The sequence below is a fragment of the Dendropsophus ebraccatus genome, chromosome 4 (genome assembly GCF_027789765.1).
Source record: "Dendropsophus ebraccatus isolate aDenEbr1 chromosome 4, aDenEbr1.pat, whole genome shotgun sequence".
NCBI lineage: Eukaryota > Metazoa > Chordata > Amphibia > Anura > Hylidae > Dendropsophus > Dendropsophus ebraccatus.
In genome coordinates, this window is record NC_091457.1 from 35,478,729 (window position 1) to 35,495,457 (window position 16,729).

At 43.7% G+C, this 16,729-nt stretch overlaps 1 protein-coding gene across 6 annotated transcripts in view; it reads right to left on the minus strand.

Moving 5' to 3' along the window:
* The window catches only part of LOC138788056 (inositol-trisphosphate 3-kinase B-like), a 57,288-nt gene extending 40,882 nt beyond the window's left edge, over window positions 1–16,406 (minus strand). The window contains exons 1-2 of one of the 6 annotated variants that reach the window (XM_069965529.1): window positions 16,352–16,406; window positions 2,924–3,407 (exon numbers count right to left, since the gene is read on the minus strand). In XM_069965529.1, coding sequence (XP_069821630.1) covers window positions 2,924–3,256 — 333 coding nt within the window. In that variant the 5' untranslated portion in view covers window positions 3,257–3,407; window positions 16,352–16,406. Of the gene's footprint in view, window positions 1–2,923; window positions 3,408–6,286; window positions 6,312–7,476; window positions 7,561–8,640; window positions 8,921–9,147; window positions 9,349–9,369; window positions 9,453–16,351 lie in introns of those variants that run through there. The other 5 variants (XM_069965526.1, XM_069965530.1, XM_069965531.1 and 2 more) reach the window with 5 other exon arrangements.
* Window positions 16,407–16,729: the final 323 nt, after the last annotated feature.

The following is a 16,729-nucleotide window of genomic DNA, read 5'->3' on the forward strand; positions in this document are numbered from 1 at the left end:
GTTGCAGTATGCTTCCTATGTACTTCTTCACCCAAGACTTGTATCTGATCTAAAAAACAAAGTGGATATAAAGAAAATATTTATTATGTGCTATACAACCTCACAACAATACCTAATGCTGGTTTTCTGCAAGCAAAAAAAGGATTAAAAGTAAATGGCACCAAAAATCCCCTAAGAAGATCAGATACCAGCTGATCTTCCAACAAGATATGGATCCAACAAAAGACTTTGACATGTATAAAGAACAAAGCCATTGGTCAATTCTTTCCTATTTAATCAGTTTTTTCTAACACACCAACACAAAGAAATAGAATACTAACTTCAGTCCATTAGTATATAGCACCAATTGCCTCATGTATGTAGTTTTGTCCTGTGCATCTGCATACAGGTAGGCAAGGTTTAGCCAGAAGAATAAGATCTGAATGTATGTACGGTAATACATGACAACTCAGGGTTTCACATCAACAAAAATCTGGTGAATCTGTTAGAAACATTTGAAAGTTTCTATATTGGAAAGTTTCTATTATTTCAACGCTTGAGGGGACTGAGATTGAAACAAAGCATAAGAATAGCAGTAGGGGGAATTGTTGAAACAATTTCTTTACTCTTCATAGCGTAAAAAGCAATATGTGCTTGTTTAAACACTATAAAAACAGCCAAGTAATACGCAAACTGATGTTAATTATTATAGCATTGGTTGGAGAAATAACTTTTACCAACAACTACAATATAAGCAGACACTGAGAGGACAAAAGTATCTGCATACCTATTGCTAACATATACATAAAGCTACACACCCTACATAGACAAACATTATCAATGGAATTGCTGGGAACGAGGAGCACTGTGACTTTCAATGTGACTCTAACAGAGCCACAAGTCAAGTCACATCAATGTCAAGTCCGTAGCAAAGCTAGTGTGGTCAAGCGTAAGTGTTGGGGACACATGGAGGAAAAACAGCAGCTCAACTCTGTATCACATCAAAATCATCTGTCCTTGATTATAACTCTCACTACTGCCTCTGGAAGTTACCAATAGCGAGTCCGAAGCTTCTTGGACTGGATTCTCATAGATGAGCAGCTGCAACAAGCCTGGGATCTTCATGTGCAATGCCAATGGAAAGTGTTCTCTAAGACAGTCATCATCTGGCAGGCTGACCTTCTAATCTGGGTTTGGTGGATGCCAGGAGAACACTTACTGACCAAATGTGTTATGCCAAAGTTTTGTCAGAGATGGATATTTTTTATAGTCCTGTCTTAGTTTCATTGAAAGGCATACGAAGGCTGTAGCTTATAATTCTTTAAGGCAATAGTTTGGAAGATTTTTCTGTCCCATGCACCACGTAAATATGTGATCAATATGAATTGCTTGATGAAGAATAATCTGATGGTCTGTGAAGCCTCCAAATCAACCAATCCATTAGAAAAGAAGAAAAGTTCTGAATGTCGGCCAACCCATCATAGATACCAGATCTCTACTAATATTCCTGTAGCCTAATAGACATGATCTAAGCTGGAAATGTAGAGGCTGCAATAGCAGCAAAAAGGGGAGCAACTCCATATTATTGGAATATATTAGGCTTTGTATCTAATTACACATTAGATAAATGTTAGTCAAACCTGTCAACTTCAAAAGTGGCTACTTATGTAATGTGTATGATGGCCTCCATACAATTCCTGATTGCAGAGGTCAAGCTATATTAGATCTCAACTGCTTGATCCTTTTGTTGCAGCAAATATAAGCCGCCACCAGTCTGGCAGAGACTAAACCTCTTCAACTAAAAACCCTAAACACTAAAGAGGTTCAGGAGAAGATTAGAGATGAGCGAACCGGACAAGGTTCGGGTTCGTATGAACCTGAACTATCGGCTTCTGATTCCCGCTGTCTGCCCGCTCCGTGGAAAGGGTGGATACAACCTTGAGGACCGCCTGGAAAACTGGGACACAGCCATAGCCATAGGCTGTATCCCAGTTTTCTAGGCGGTCCTCAGGCTGTATCCACCCTCTCCACGAAGCGGGGGAGACAGTGGGAATCAGAAGCCGAGAGTTCAGGTTCATACGAATCGGCCGGTTCGCTTATCTCTAGAGAAGATGACTGTATTATGTGTATGGTCAGTTTTATTCATGACCTATTGACGGGAAAGGAAGGAGCTAAACAGAGCTAAAAGCCCTACTATTATTACTAATAACCAGTGCATAGGAAATGCCTGTTGGCCATGACATCAAATATGATTCCACTTCCATTTTTCCAGGTTGCTATGAGACCGGCGTAAAACTTGAAATTTTGTTAGGAAATAATTCTATCATCCAGGATGACTAATATTAACATTTATGTAGAATATTAAGGAAAGGCTGACTCATGGCGAAGCTTGGACCCATTGCCAGAACGCAGGTAAGTGTTATTAAACTAAAATGGAAAATATCTAGTTCTCTGTATACAATATATATATATATATATATATATATATATATATATATATATATATACACACACGACTCCAGCTGTATGTGGCCCCTACTACCGGGACAATGTATACCCCACCCTATTATGCAATGTATCATCTGATTCTCTTACTCTCATGCTAACACTCCATATATCCACATAGGCCTCTCCTCCTCATCACAGGGCGGGCATTTTCTCAGCTCTAACCCCCATTACTGCTAGTACATTGTCAATACAATGCCTGCGTACGTGTCCCTAACCTATAATTTTGCCTTTCACAGCAGTATCTTCCCCCTCCTGTCTGCTTTTCTCTTCTTTTCTCTATTCTCCTCATCTCAGCAGGTGTATGGCGCATCTTCGCCCACAGAAAACAAAGCTCCTATACAGACGTTGTTTTTCACAAAACGCTGCAAATGCATCTCCATGTTAAAACTTTTTCCATAGAATTTTATCGTTGCAACAATTATTCCTTCATACTAACCTTTCTCAAAGTCTTACGTTTGGTCTGGATATCTTCTTCTTCACTGAAGACTTGGTCACTCTCTGGGGAGGAGTAAGCTACCGAGGAGCAGGTGGATGTGCTGGAGACTGACCGGTCTGACTGCCTCATGGACTTCTTCTGTTCCTCTCCCTCTGGCAGTGGAACTTCAGGGCTGTTTTCCCCTGTGTGTTCTCTGTTCTCACCATGTTTGAGGCCTTCACGTTTACTTAGGAGATCTTTGGTGAGGCTTTGCATGTCCTTTTTTGCCTTGTGAGGCACCATAGATACCTTCTGCAATTCTTTCTCCAAAGGTATCTTCTTTGGCTTCTCCATCACTCTGGCTCTAGACTGGTAACTTTGATTCTAGTCTTTGATGAAATGTTTCTAGCTGCTTCCTCTTGATCAGCCACAAATGGCTACTTGCATTTCCATAGCATGCCCTGAAAAGTCTCCCTGGGGCTTACTCGTCCTGTCCATTAGACATCTAAGGAGAGAAGTCAACAAAAAGTCAAAATGGGGTAGAACAAGGTAATGCTAAAGTGAAACTAGTGAATTTATCACAGAGAACCTTATTCAAAGGAAACCTGTCACCACAAAAATTCTGTATAATTTGCTGACATCATGTTATCGAGCAGGAAATGTTAAGCAGTTTGATATACAGCTTTGTGGGAAAAGATTACGCATAACATATAGATTACTGAATAAAACTTTTTCTGTTTAGGAGTCCGGTGGGTGGTCTCAACTAGGGATGGTCCGAACCAAGTTCGGTTCGGGTTTGTACGAACCCGAACTCTCGGAAATGATTCCCGCTTTCTGGCTGCTCCGCGGAGAGGGTGGATACAGCGGGAGGACCGCCTGGAAAACTGGGACACAGCCATAGCCATAGGCTGTATCCCAGTTTTCCAGGCTGTCCTTCCGCTGTATCCACCCACTGCACGGAGTGGGCACACAGCGGGAATCTGATGCCGAGCGTTCGGGTTCATACAAACCCGAACCTCGGCAGTTTCGGACCATCCCTAGTCTTAACCAATCATATCATACAGAGATAGATGTCAATCACAGATTAGGACTGCCCACTGGACTCCTAAACACAGATGAAGCTGAGATTTAAATTAATAAAATAAAAGTTATACTAAACGTTTTCCCACAAAACTATATGTCAATCTGCTCACGTCCTCCCGCTCTATAACATAATGCCGATAGGTCAGATTACATATGCAGCATGACAGGGCTGCGAAGTGTAAATTAGAAGTATGTACTATACCACCTTCATTGTCAATATAACCCTATTATATTTGAGCCATTTAAGATGCCGGGGGATCTCCACCACAGTCTTCAGTCTACTTCTGGTGTACTACACACGGAGATAAAGTACTTGCACAATGGAATACAACGTCAAGATCTAGAGATTAAGACGGTTAATTCTAAACCTTCTTTGTTAAGGCTCGACAATTAGCGTGTGCTCTTCCTCTTCGATAAGCCAGAAACATGTTCTTAGAGTACATAGCAGTAAAAGAAACCTTCAAGACATGTAAACTGGGTTCTTATAATCAAAATGAAGTGTTAAGATAAATCTTCAGGGTGCACAAACCCCTATGTTCCCCAATATCACTAGATCTGCAATAACTTTACACTAAAGCTTTCAATGAGACTTGCCCAATGACGCAAGATCAAATGACCGAGAAAACACAGATCCTATCTTTTCTTATAGCAATACAAATTTCAACCTTCTTATGACACCACTCAGATAAAACCGTCTGAAACAGAGAAAAGGCGACCTATGCCTGAAAGGATGTGCTTGAGGTAAGCCAGAGGAAAAACAAGAGAAAAGTAAAGCAAAGATAACGAAAGAAAGTAAGAACAAGAAAACAAAGGATCTCAGAAAAGTAGGAAGGGAGTATGCAAGCACAGATGTTACCAAGAGGAAGAAGAGAGATGGAAAAACAGGAGGGGTAGACGGCGAGGGCAGAGAGCTGCAGAAAATGGAGATCACCATGAGGGGAAAGTAACTAAAGGTGATAGGGTGTGACAGATGAGTGTTCAGCACACAGTGGAATACTGAGTATGGCCAAGACTTCTCAGCTCCGGCTGTACTCACCATGATCCCAGATGGCATTCCACGCCAGAAATGTCTATATATTTGTTAAATGAGCAAAACCCTATCTGTCCTCCCAATCTGCTTTCCCCCTCCTCTCTCTCCCCTCAGATATCTTGTTCAATGAGGGTTGGCGTAGAGCCAGCGGGAATAGGGAAAGAGAAGGTTCCCACAGAAACACTGTGTGTGTCCTCAGCTATCATGCCAAGCATGGTAAATCCAGGGATGCCACTCCAGACCAGGTAGAGACAAAATACTACATGTTCATTTAGGAAGGGATGCAGACTCCGTGGGTGATAGACTAGACAGCTGCCTATTTATAGACAGGGGAAAAATAGGTGAACCATGTCTGGAATACACATAATGCCGTAACTGTAGCAGAAAATCCTGAAAGAACATATAGAAGAATAGTCATGCTTCCCATACTATGAGAAGAATATGTTCAGCACATAGCAAAAGGAGTGGGTGTTGGGCTATGTTCACATCTGAATATACAAGTCTACCACAGATCCATTGATATTAATGGATAAGACGTAGTCTAGTAGTGACTACCCATAGTTCATATCTGATTGGATACAGGTGGCGGGGCTTTCAGTCCTGCAAAAAAAAAACTTTATACACTTGAAAATGTATTGACCACATTTGGTCCAGTGAAAAAAACAGATCCCGCATTGCAGTATACACCCCCAATACCATTCTACTGGTTTGTCAACATGTACCCAAACATAAATTTTTTTGTTTTTTTTTTAAAGTGAATATATCCTAGCAGAAGAGAAGATCTGAACTTAAAGTAATTGTCTGGGTGACAAGACCTATTTTTAAATTAACTTTTAGTAATTCAGCAATAAGTCATTTATTAATCAGCTACAAAGAGTGTCTCTCATGTTGGAGGACCAAGCGTGTCCACACATTACATAAATCGCTCATTTATTTCAGTGGACACTGTGTAGTTCTTGTATCTCCTGTGGTGGCGCTGCAAGGGATTTAACATCTACTATTGAGTTCCACCACAGATTACAACTGATTGCCGGGGGTTCCTCAGTAGACACATAATATTATTGGGGGACACCTTTAACATTATATATTTTAAGCATCTATGGTATAAAGCTATAAACCTGATCAGTACTAGAAGCATAGACTGACTGGATGGTGGCGTACACATAAGAAGACAACACAGTACACATAGTATTAAACTTATCCTCCCCCCCCCCCCCCCCAAAAAAAAAGCCCTTTTGTAAGTTTATACCAGGACACCTGAAAAGCCTCACAGACTATCTCTTCATGGACATTCTGTCATGTATCATATGAAGCGGAGAATTATTCTGTTAATGCTGCCATGACAACCTCCGTGCAAGCACAATATATACATTACTGCAGCGGTCAGGAATTCAGGAGGAGAAAAAAGACAAAACAATATTGGAGTATTTTAGGAAGTGTCAAAATCTTTAACTCTCAATCTATTGAGCTCCATTCTTTAAAGTACCATTCCCCTATACAATGTAGTACTAATTCTTATTACAGATTCCGCAGCACTTCACCCCTTTGTGATATCCATAGTTCAGCATCACCTTCTTAATCACAACTTCCAGTTTACCCAATATGAAAAAATAGAAACATAGGAGGGCACTCACCATAAGACTTGACCTTTATTATGATTACATTAAAAACGATCCATTGTATTCAGGCGACCCAGACGCCAGCACCATGCGGTGAATCCACGTGACAGTTTTATGGTGATTGCCCTCCTATGTTTCTATTTTTTCATATTGGACTTACATTTGAACCTGAATTTCTAAGGAGGAGCACCCCTAATCCTTCCTCTCGGATTAATAGGCATAATCTAATGAAATATCCTAACGGGACACTGTTCACACTACTTTAGTGCCGATCGCTGTTTTTCAATACAGAACTTCCAGTTTACAGTCCAATTATTCTGTAGGTCTATAAGGCCGTGTTCACACTGTTGTCAGAGACTTTCTGCAGAGCTTGACAGAATATCAATATTTGTGCCACCAAAACAATGGAAGCCACAATGGACTCCATTGTGCCAATGTGGGCTGGAAACAAGCACTGATGGTGATATATCTTACAAAAAGATCTCGCATCCTGGAGAAAATGGAGGCCCCCATACACATGAGATGGTTGGCCAATGCTACTGAGATTGGTTGGTTTGGCCGATGTTTATCTAAATGAATGGTCAGCTTTTACCACAGAATAATGGACGTTACATGGAAGTGTTAATAATGGAATTCCTGAGAGGTGGTTAGGTTGTGTTTAGACAAGTTCTAGGACCTCAGTGACCCCACATCTCAGTGTTCCTGTAGTCTCCCTGCGGCTCTATTTCTGCAGAAGACAATAGACTCTAATCTTCTTTACTTCCAAAAATTTCCTTCCTGGGATTTTTTACATTGCTTTGTCCATTAACAGCTTATGCAACCAGGATTGTTTTGTTACGTACATTACTGCTATGGAGGACACCTTAGTGTTCTATACATCACATAGGGTATTCAGTTCCATGATAGCAATAAACTGCAAGACAAAACTGGGAAGAAAAAATTTTTCCTTAAAGGAACAGCAGTGGTTGTAACTTTACATTGTGTAATTCCAGGCTGAAATGGTTGATAACACAGAACTATATATTGTGCCAACCTGAGGACAAAATGTCAAGGTATGGTCAACTGGGATAGACACCACTGTGGGCAGTGGGCGCTAATATAACATTCCCTGTGTATCACTGACAATGTAGCAGGTAAATTGCAGAGCGCTCAGGGGGGATCTGGTCCCTGTATGCTTTATACCAATATTGCCAATACATTTTCTGCAGATAACTGGATACTGTAAGGGTATGTTCACATTAGGGTGTTTTGCATTAAGAATCCACAGCAAATGACAGTAGTAGTGAAGTGGATGGGGTATGACGGAATTCACACAGAATCTCCGGTTACATTGGCCCGCAGTGCAGAGTTTAGGTCCACAGCCTGTGAAATTGTATTTCTTGAAATGTTGTTACATTAGGGACCATAGAGGTAATATTTCTCACTACAGGGAAGTACAGTCATGAGCTGGGACTCCATTATTACAAGCAATTTTTATAATTTTTTTTTCTAAAATTATCCAATAATACATTAAATCTCAGGCTTCACTATTCTCATCCAACATTATCCCAATTTGCCACAGCCCCTAATCCTTCCTATTCTACAGTAATGCACATACGTGCTGCCCCCCATGTACGGCCATCTGCACCCGTACCTGGATTCCTAATCTGACCGACAGCTGCAAGCGTCACACTGGGATTACCAAACTCCAATCTATAAGGTATTATATGATAGATTGTAATAATCTGCCCAATCCTCCTATATTTCCCATGGGCAGCCATGTCCCTAATCATACATATAATACAGATGACAAGCTTTCTGCACAATCCAGACCCTTATGGGGCCACTTTGTCTTTTTCTTGGGTTACATGTTTCCCATTTACCCTGCAGTGTTTCCCGACATGAGGTTTTCCAACTGTTGCAGAACTACAACTCCCAGCATGATCTGACTCCCAGCATGTTGTTTTGCAGGACTGCCATCACACACCCCATATTATAGTACATTGTAAGATTATATAATATTATACCAGAGAGGAGTCTGCTTTGGGCATCATCTTCTTCAGTCGCCCATAGACATAAATAGGGATCATTGTCACGTAGCAGCAGCATCTGCCTAGGTTTGACATTCAGAAAGTTCCAGCAAACCCTTGGGACATTGTGCCACTTCCATCAATTCCAAGTACACCAAGTAGCGGACAGTAAACAGCAGATGTATGTGGCATCATATGAGATGGGTATCTCATGGATCATGGGGTATTAAGAATTTTTTGGGGGGATACTTCACCCCCAATGTTCATGAACAGATACAATGTGACCAACACTGTAGTGTCCTGGCATACATGATCTGGGGACCATGCAAACAATTATATATTATATATTGTTATATATACAATTAAATAGCAGATACATCCTAACACCATGCTAGAGGTGCCCTGGTGGTGATGCCCAGGTGATGGCAGGGGCATCACCCTTGCAGGATAAATAAACTTTACTGCATTTCCCAACTTTACCATCATCAATGTATAATGTCTGACCTGATGTGTCCAATAGATCTCCATAAATCAAGCTCCAAACTGTGACCCTTCCAGGCTATGCCAACTGTGCCCAATACCCAGCCACACTACTATCCGCTCCTGTACTGACAGGTTGCCACAACTTGCACAACCGAGAAGTTTCTCTCCATCAGCCTCTATCCCCAGATGCCTCCTAGCAGCAGCTGGAACCTGTGCCAGCCACCACTGGGCTCCGCAGCTTACCAGCTATGCCCGCTCCTCTGATCGTCCTGTCCCGGGAAGCTCCGATGACATTTTTATGTGAAGACAGAGGGGCGGGGAGAGACAACAGGAGAGCTGCCAGGGGAGGCGCTACAGTGCTCGGCATCCAGCGTGCAGGAAAGCGGCGCTCTGCTGCCCTCTGCTGGTGGCTTCTATGAACAGCAGGCAAAGAAAATCAAGGAATAATGAATGTTACAGGTAAAGTAATATTAGGTGTAACATGATCATTCACATGTACAGTCACTCTCAGATAGACGATGTCTAAAGAACAACAAGAATTTAGTTAAAATATCAACACCGTTATATTGTGGATTTATGTGTTTGTCTATAGAGATACTTGCATTCTGTATAACCTAACCACCCTGGAGCAATGGTGCTGCACCCCTGTGTGGTGGTAATTATACAGGGTGGTCGTTTGTTACTACAGATGGAGCAGTGCTTTATTTCCGCACTGGGGTTGTAGGTTACTACAGGTGGAGCAGTGCTTTATTTCCGCACTGGGGTTGTAGGTTACTACAGGTGGAGCAGTGCTTTATTTCCGCACTGGGGTTGTAGGTTACTACAGGTGGAGCAGTATTTATTTCCGCACTAGGGTGGAAGGTTACTACAGGTGGAGCAGTATTTATTTCCGCACTGGGGTTTTAGGTTACTACAGGTGGAGCAGTGTTTATTTCCGCACTGGGGTTGTAGGTTACTACAGGTGGAGCAGTGTTTATTTCCGCACTGGGGTTGTAGGTTACTACAGGTGGAGCAGTGTTTATTTCCGCACTAGGGTTGTAGGTTACTACAGGTGGAGCAGTGCTTTATTTCCGCACTGGGGTTGTAGGTTACTACAGGTGGAGCAGTGTTTATTTCCGCACTGGGGTTGTAAGTTACTACAGGTGCAGCAGTGCTTTATTTCTGTACTGGGGTTGTAGGTTACTACAGGTGGAGCAGTGTTTATTTCCTCACTGGGGTTGTAGGTTACTACAGGTGGAACAGTGTTTATTTCTTCACTAGGGTTGTAGGTTACTACAGGTGGAGCAGTGCTTTATTTCTCTACTGGGGTTGTAGGTTACTTCAGGTGGAGCAGTGTTTATTTCCGCACTGGGGTTGTAAGTTACTACAGGTGGAGCAGTGCTTTATTTCTGTACTGGGGTTGTAGGTTACTACAGGTGGAGCAGTGTTTATTTCCGCACTTGGGTTGTAGGTTACTACAGGTGGAACAGTGTTTATTTCTTCACTGGGGTTTTAGTTACTACAGGTGGAGCAGTGTTTATTTCTGCACTGGGGTTGTAGGTTACTACAGGTGGAACAGTGTTTATTTCCGCACTGGGGTTGTAGGTTACTACAGGTAGAGCAGTGCTTTATTTCTGCACTGGGTTGTAGGTTACTAGAGGTGGAGCAGTGCATTACTTCTGCACTGGGGTTGTAGGTTACTACAGGTGGAGCAGTGTTTATTTCTGCACTGGGTTGTAGGTTACTACAGGTGGAGCAGTGCTTTATTTCTGCACTGGGTTGTAAGTTACTACAGGTGGAGCAGTGCTTTATTTCCGCACTGGGGTTGTAGGTTACTACAGGTGGAGCAGTGCTTTATTTCTGCACTGGGGTTGTAGGTTACTACAGGTGGAGCAGTGTTTATTTCTGCACTGGGTTGTAGGTTACTACAGGTGGAGCAGTGCTTTATTTCTGCACTGGGTTGTAAGTTACTACAGGTGGAGCAGTGGTTTATTTCTGCACTGGGGTTGTAGGTTACTACAGTTGGAGCAGTGCTTTATTTCTGCACTGGGGTTGTAGGTTACTACAGGTGGAGCAGTGCTTTATTTCGGCTCTAGGGTTGTAGTTTACTACGGGTGGAGCAGTGTTTATTTCTTCACTGGGGTTGTAGGTTACTACTGATGGAGCAGTATGTTTTCTGCACTTTGGTTGTAGGTTTCTTTGTTTTGAATACAGCCACGTAGCACTAGACCGATGGCTCTATTCATTCTCTATAGAGCCACCAAAAAGTGCCAAGCACTGTACAGAAGTTGGACCACCACAATATCTTACTTGTCCCCTATTCTGTGAAGTTAGTTTTAAGTTGGAAAACCCCTTTAAGTCCTCATTTTGTCTCAGAGTTTAATACTTTGACACAGGGTTATCCTGCCGTTAGATTCCATTCGTGCATCCCTTTATTGTTGTTTGAGATTAAGGGTGCGTTCCCACCTACAGGATCTGCAGCAGATGCGCAGCAGATTTGATGGTGCAGATTTAATGTTGTGTTCAGTTATTTAAATGAAATCTGCTGCGGATCTGCAGCAGAAAATCAGCTGCAGATCCTGTAGGTGTGAACGCACCCTAAAGCACTTCACACCTACCGTATCGCAGCAGAAAATCCGCTGCGGATCCGCAGCAGATTTAACTACATGAATGAACACAGCATCAAATCCGCACTTACAAATCTGCTGTGGATCCGCAGCGGATTTGACAGTGCGTTTTTAATGCTGTGTTCATTCATTTAGTTAAATCTGCTGCGGATCCGCAGCGGATTTTCTCCTGCGATACGGTAGGTGTGAAGGCCCCCTAAAGGGGTTTTTTATATATACATTTCTAGGAAAGTAGGTAATAACAGGACATTACATTGCCAGAGTCTAGAAAAGGTCTAGAAAGGTGATATGATGTGGTGTTTAAAATGAATCCAATATGTTAGTGCCCCTCCATCAGAGAAACTGAACTCCATAACGCTTGTATGTAACATAAAGGGATGACATCACAATAGATAGATGTATATGTGATCTGCACCTTGTACCTGGCGTCCCCTATAGATCTTGATCCTGCAGCAGCTGTCGCCATGTGTGTAGCAGAATATTATATATTGGATCAGCAGCCATGTTCAGTTCTAGTTGTTTAACAGTGAGTGGATGTGATCACTCTAAGGATTCGATCAGAGTCTAATCACATGAAGTAAAAGCCAAAAAAACAGCAACACAATAAATATTTTTCCAATTTTATTTTTATATAAATAACAATGAATAACATTGTGATGACATGTTACAGTGACTCTCACTGACATCTACAAATAGCAAAACTACAACTCCTGACATGCTTTTACAACAGGATCTTGCAAAACTACAACACTTATCATGCAGTGACAGCCTATGGTTGACAGGGCATGAGTGTTATAGCAAGGAATTCATGGGCCCATATAGACCAACACCCTCATGATTTGCCGTTTTGCCTTTATTTTCCTATTATAATCACTTTAAATTTATTTTTTTAACTCACAGATTATAAAAAATAAAGTGGAAATGGCGGTGGTGGTGGTGGTAATTTGCTAGGACCAGCATTTCACCCACCAGTCTTACATAACGTCCCACTTGTGTTTGGCAGATTTATTAGAAGGAACTCTAATATCAGGAAGACAAAATCTCAGGGTTGTGCACTAACTTGAAAGAGGAAAGCAAAGACAATGGAGTTACTGCGTATGTGTGGCCTTGTCCACTAAGGGGCAGCTTGTTCTTCTATGACAGGAGAAGAGGTGAGGGGTCTTGGAGTAATAGTGGTACTTCAATATCTGCAGTCGGTACAATGACCCAAATGCACCAACTATCTTACTTGCCTATGAGGTAAAAAGCAGCAAAGAAACTGATATGTGTATGATTAATTCCACAGTAAGGGTGGGTTCATACTGAGGAATTCTCGTGGATAATGTCCGCGGAATTCCGCTGTCTGTCCGCGTGCGCGGCCGCGCGCCTTTCCGCCGGCTCCATAGACACTTCTTTTGGCGGATAGCAGAATACGCCGGCCCATAGAATGGTGTCTATGGAGCCGGCGGAAAGACGCACAGCCCTGCGGGCGGACAGACAGCGGAATTCCGCAGACATTATCCGCGAGAATTCCTCAGTATGAACCCACCCTTTGAACCCACCCTAACAGCTTCTATAATGCTGTGATATGTGCAGAAATAGTGAAAGACTTCCTTTAAATCTCATCCAATCAATTCTCCATTATATTCTGCAGAAAATATTCTCCATGTGACCCAATCGTAGCCCTCGATATAATTGTTAGTGATACTGACATAATTTATTGATTAACCTGTGTTACCATTTTACAAATGTAAATTTGTAATTAGTTTTTTGCATTTTAAATTGACAGTAACTGAAGAGATCAGCAGTCCCTGAAAAGTAAAAAAAAGTTGCCTGGGGAGAGGGGCGACCCAAGTGGGACATTTCCACCAGCAGGGGTGTAACTAGAATTCATGGGGCCCCATAGAAAATACCAGTATGGACCCCATGAATCCTAGTGTCTAGGGAGCGGTGTATGCTTTGGCCGTACTATTGAGGCAGGCCATGCTCTGTCAGGGGGACTTGGGCCCCATTGCCGCACGGGCCCCATAAGAGCTGCCTGGTCTGAATCCATGGTAGCTACACCACTGTCCACCAGAGCCCATGTGCCTTCAGCTACGCCCCTACCTGACCGATATCCTTTGAGGCCCTTGGACTGTATGGTGTCACAGAATCATTTGTCTTGTGCAGATGCCGGCTGTCAGAGAAACATTCAGTGACCATGTGAAACACCTTGTTAGGGAGAGGAAAATGGCTACACTGGTTTTAGTAAACAAGAAGACAGTGATATAAAAGCATTTCAAAGTGTAAAGCATATCAGACTTTGTAGCACAGTATATACACTACAAAAGAAAAATCTGAAAGTTGGTTTCATAGATCATATAAAAACAGGAAACTGAGAAACTGGTTATAATGTTATTACAAAGCCACTGTCAGAAAGCCTTTTAGTGTTTTTGTGTTTCTGAAAGCCTGTATTTTGCCCATGGAGAGTTGTACATACGTCCTATTGGTATGCTACAATTGCCTCAGGCCTCATCAGTAGTTGATTATAATAGGGGTGTTTTGGGCGGCAGCCAGGGGCCCTGAGCTCCTGGGGGGCCCATGACCACCCAAAAAGACTTATACTTTCAGTGGTGTATTGTCTCCTGGCTACACTTCTGCCATGATTTGCAAAAATCACAGTTTTTTATGGCAATTTTGCACAAATCAGGACATCATGACATAATCTGTCCTGTAATAAGAACGTTAGTGCTGCCATAGTTACAGTGGGGTGGGGGGGGGCCCAGGCTTGGTGAACAGCCCGGGGCCTATGGTAAAGTTAATCCGCCCCTGGACTGATGATGTTTCCTAGACACATTTTTCAGGAAAGCCACTTTCTAATATCTATATGTACTTATATATCTACCATTTTAATGATTGCACAATGATGAGCAGAGCCGCCATCAGGAACCTCATAATACACCTCAGCTGCTGCAGAACCTCATTATACAAAAGGTAGGTGACCAGATGATTGGTAATGCAGAGGGGAAGATACTCCAGTGACACTAACACTCATAGGCGGATTATAATGAGGGCAATCTGGGCTACCGCCCTGAGGCCCAGAGCTCCGGTGGTCCCAGTGAAATTGCCCCCATTATAAAGCCACAACCAGTTAATACTCTGCTTGTGCCACTGCATAGTCTGTCCCTTTAACTGTAAGTGTTCCCTATGAACGATCACAGTTAGACTATGCGACCGCAGCGCCCTGACTGTCAGAAAGAAGAGCCATTGGCTCCGCACTCACCAGTCACTTTTGTGGCCGGAGGCAGCATTACTACCCCCAGCCACAAGAGGCCGCTCTCTCCCCCAGCTCCCCGTTACACGAGTGACGTGAAGGCAGAGCGGGGAGAGAAGGAAGATGCAGTGGCATGCTGACTCTGAAGCAAGGTGAGTATATGTGTTTGTTGTTTTTTGTGATTGGAGGAGGACTTACAGTGAGATTTCCTGCAGGGGAGGTCATTGTCTATAAGGGGTATCACTTATAGGGAAAATTATGCCTTGGAGGAGGGGGGGGGGGCTAAATAGATTGTGTTCAGGGGCATCACCTACATAGAGATTGCCCACAAGAGCGGCCGTGGTTAGGGGGAGGGGGGCACAATTTCTGAACAGCCCGGGGCCCATGGTACCCTTAAACCTCCCCTGCTAATACTATAATACAAAGCCCACATGACAGATCATGTTACTTACACATTGTACAAAGAATGTTCTCAGGGGTACGGTGTCACGGCCGCGGTGGCGTCCCGTGTTCCGGGCCACCGCCGCGACCTCCTCCTGCCCCATGCAGCCGCCGGGGTCCTTGTGCAGGGACCCGGCGCTGCTGCTAGTTCGGCCCCTGGGGGCGCCTCACCTCTCCTCCGCTCCTGTCTCCGTCTGTGCCGGCCGGCGCGCGCGTCCCCGCCTCCTAGGGCGCGCGCGCGCCGGCTGTCTCAGATTTAAAGGGCCAGTCCGCCCTTAATTGGTTAATTGCACCTATCACTCCCTATAAATCCCAGCATGCCCTGTCCCTTGTGTTGGAGCCTCTACATGCTTCCCATAGCGTTTGGCCCAGCCCCCTGTTGTTCCTGTTTCCTATCCGCTACCTGGTCCCAAGTCCTTGTTCCTGATACCTATCCGCTACCTGGTCCCTAGTCCTTGTTCCTGGTTCCTGCTCCGCTGTCACTCCATTGCTCCTGTGTTCAGCCTGTCACCTGCGGTTACGCCTACAGACCTCTGCCAGCACCATCTCCTGCCTACTGCTCCTGCCACGCCTCGCCTGCCGTTGCTAGCAACCAAGCCAGGGGTAGCGACCTGGGGGTCGCCTGCCGCAGCAAGTCCATCCCGCCTTGCGGCGGGCTCTGGTGAATACCAGCGGCCCCTTAGACTCCGCTCCCTGGTGAGGTTAGTGCCATCGCTGGTGACGGTCCAGTGGATCCACTACTCCAGGCGTTACATACGGTCATGTCCAAAAGCAAAACCTAAAGCATTTCTAATGACTTGTTCTTAGCCCTGTGCTTGAGCTGGTGATCATTGCTCATGGTAATGCTGAAGCATTGTATGGCTACTACATGGAAATCCCAGAGGTCAGATTTGTCCATAGCAACCAATCCCATCTATGATTTGTAGCTATAGACAAGTACACTTACACTCTTTCCAGGGAAACTCCAAGGCAGAATGTGGTGCAGTCTTTATCTTCCGTTCTTTTGCACACAGCCCGACTCTGGGCCCCTCCTGATGGCGGCCCTGACGATGTGTATTATATAGAATGACACCGCCCGGCAGCATGTTATGTCCTGTATCTAAGAATCTCTTAGGGGGAGATTTAGCAAACTGGTGTAAAGTAGAATTGGCTCAGTTGATCCTAGCAACCAATCAGATTCCACCTTTCATTTTCCAAAGAGTTTGTGAGGAAAGAAAAGTGGAATCTGATTGGTTGCTAGGGGCAACTGATTGGTTGCTAGGGGCAACTGAGACAGTTTATATAGCATAAAAACATAGTAACAAAACCAATGAACTTGAACTTT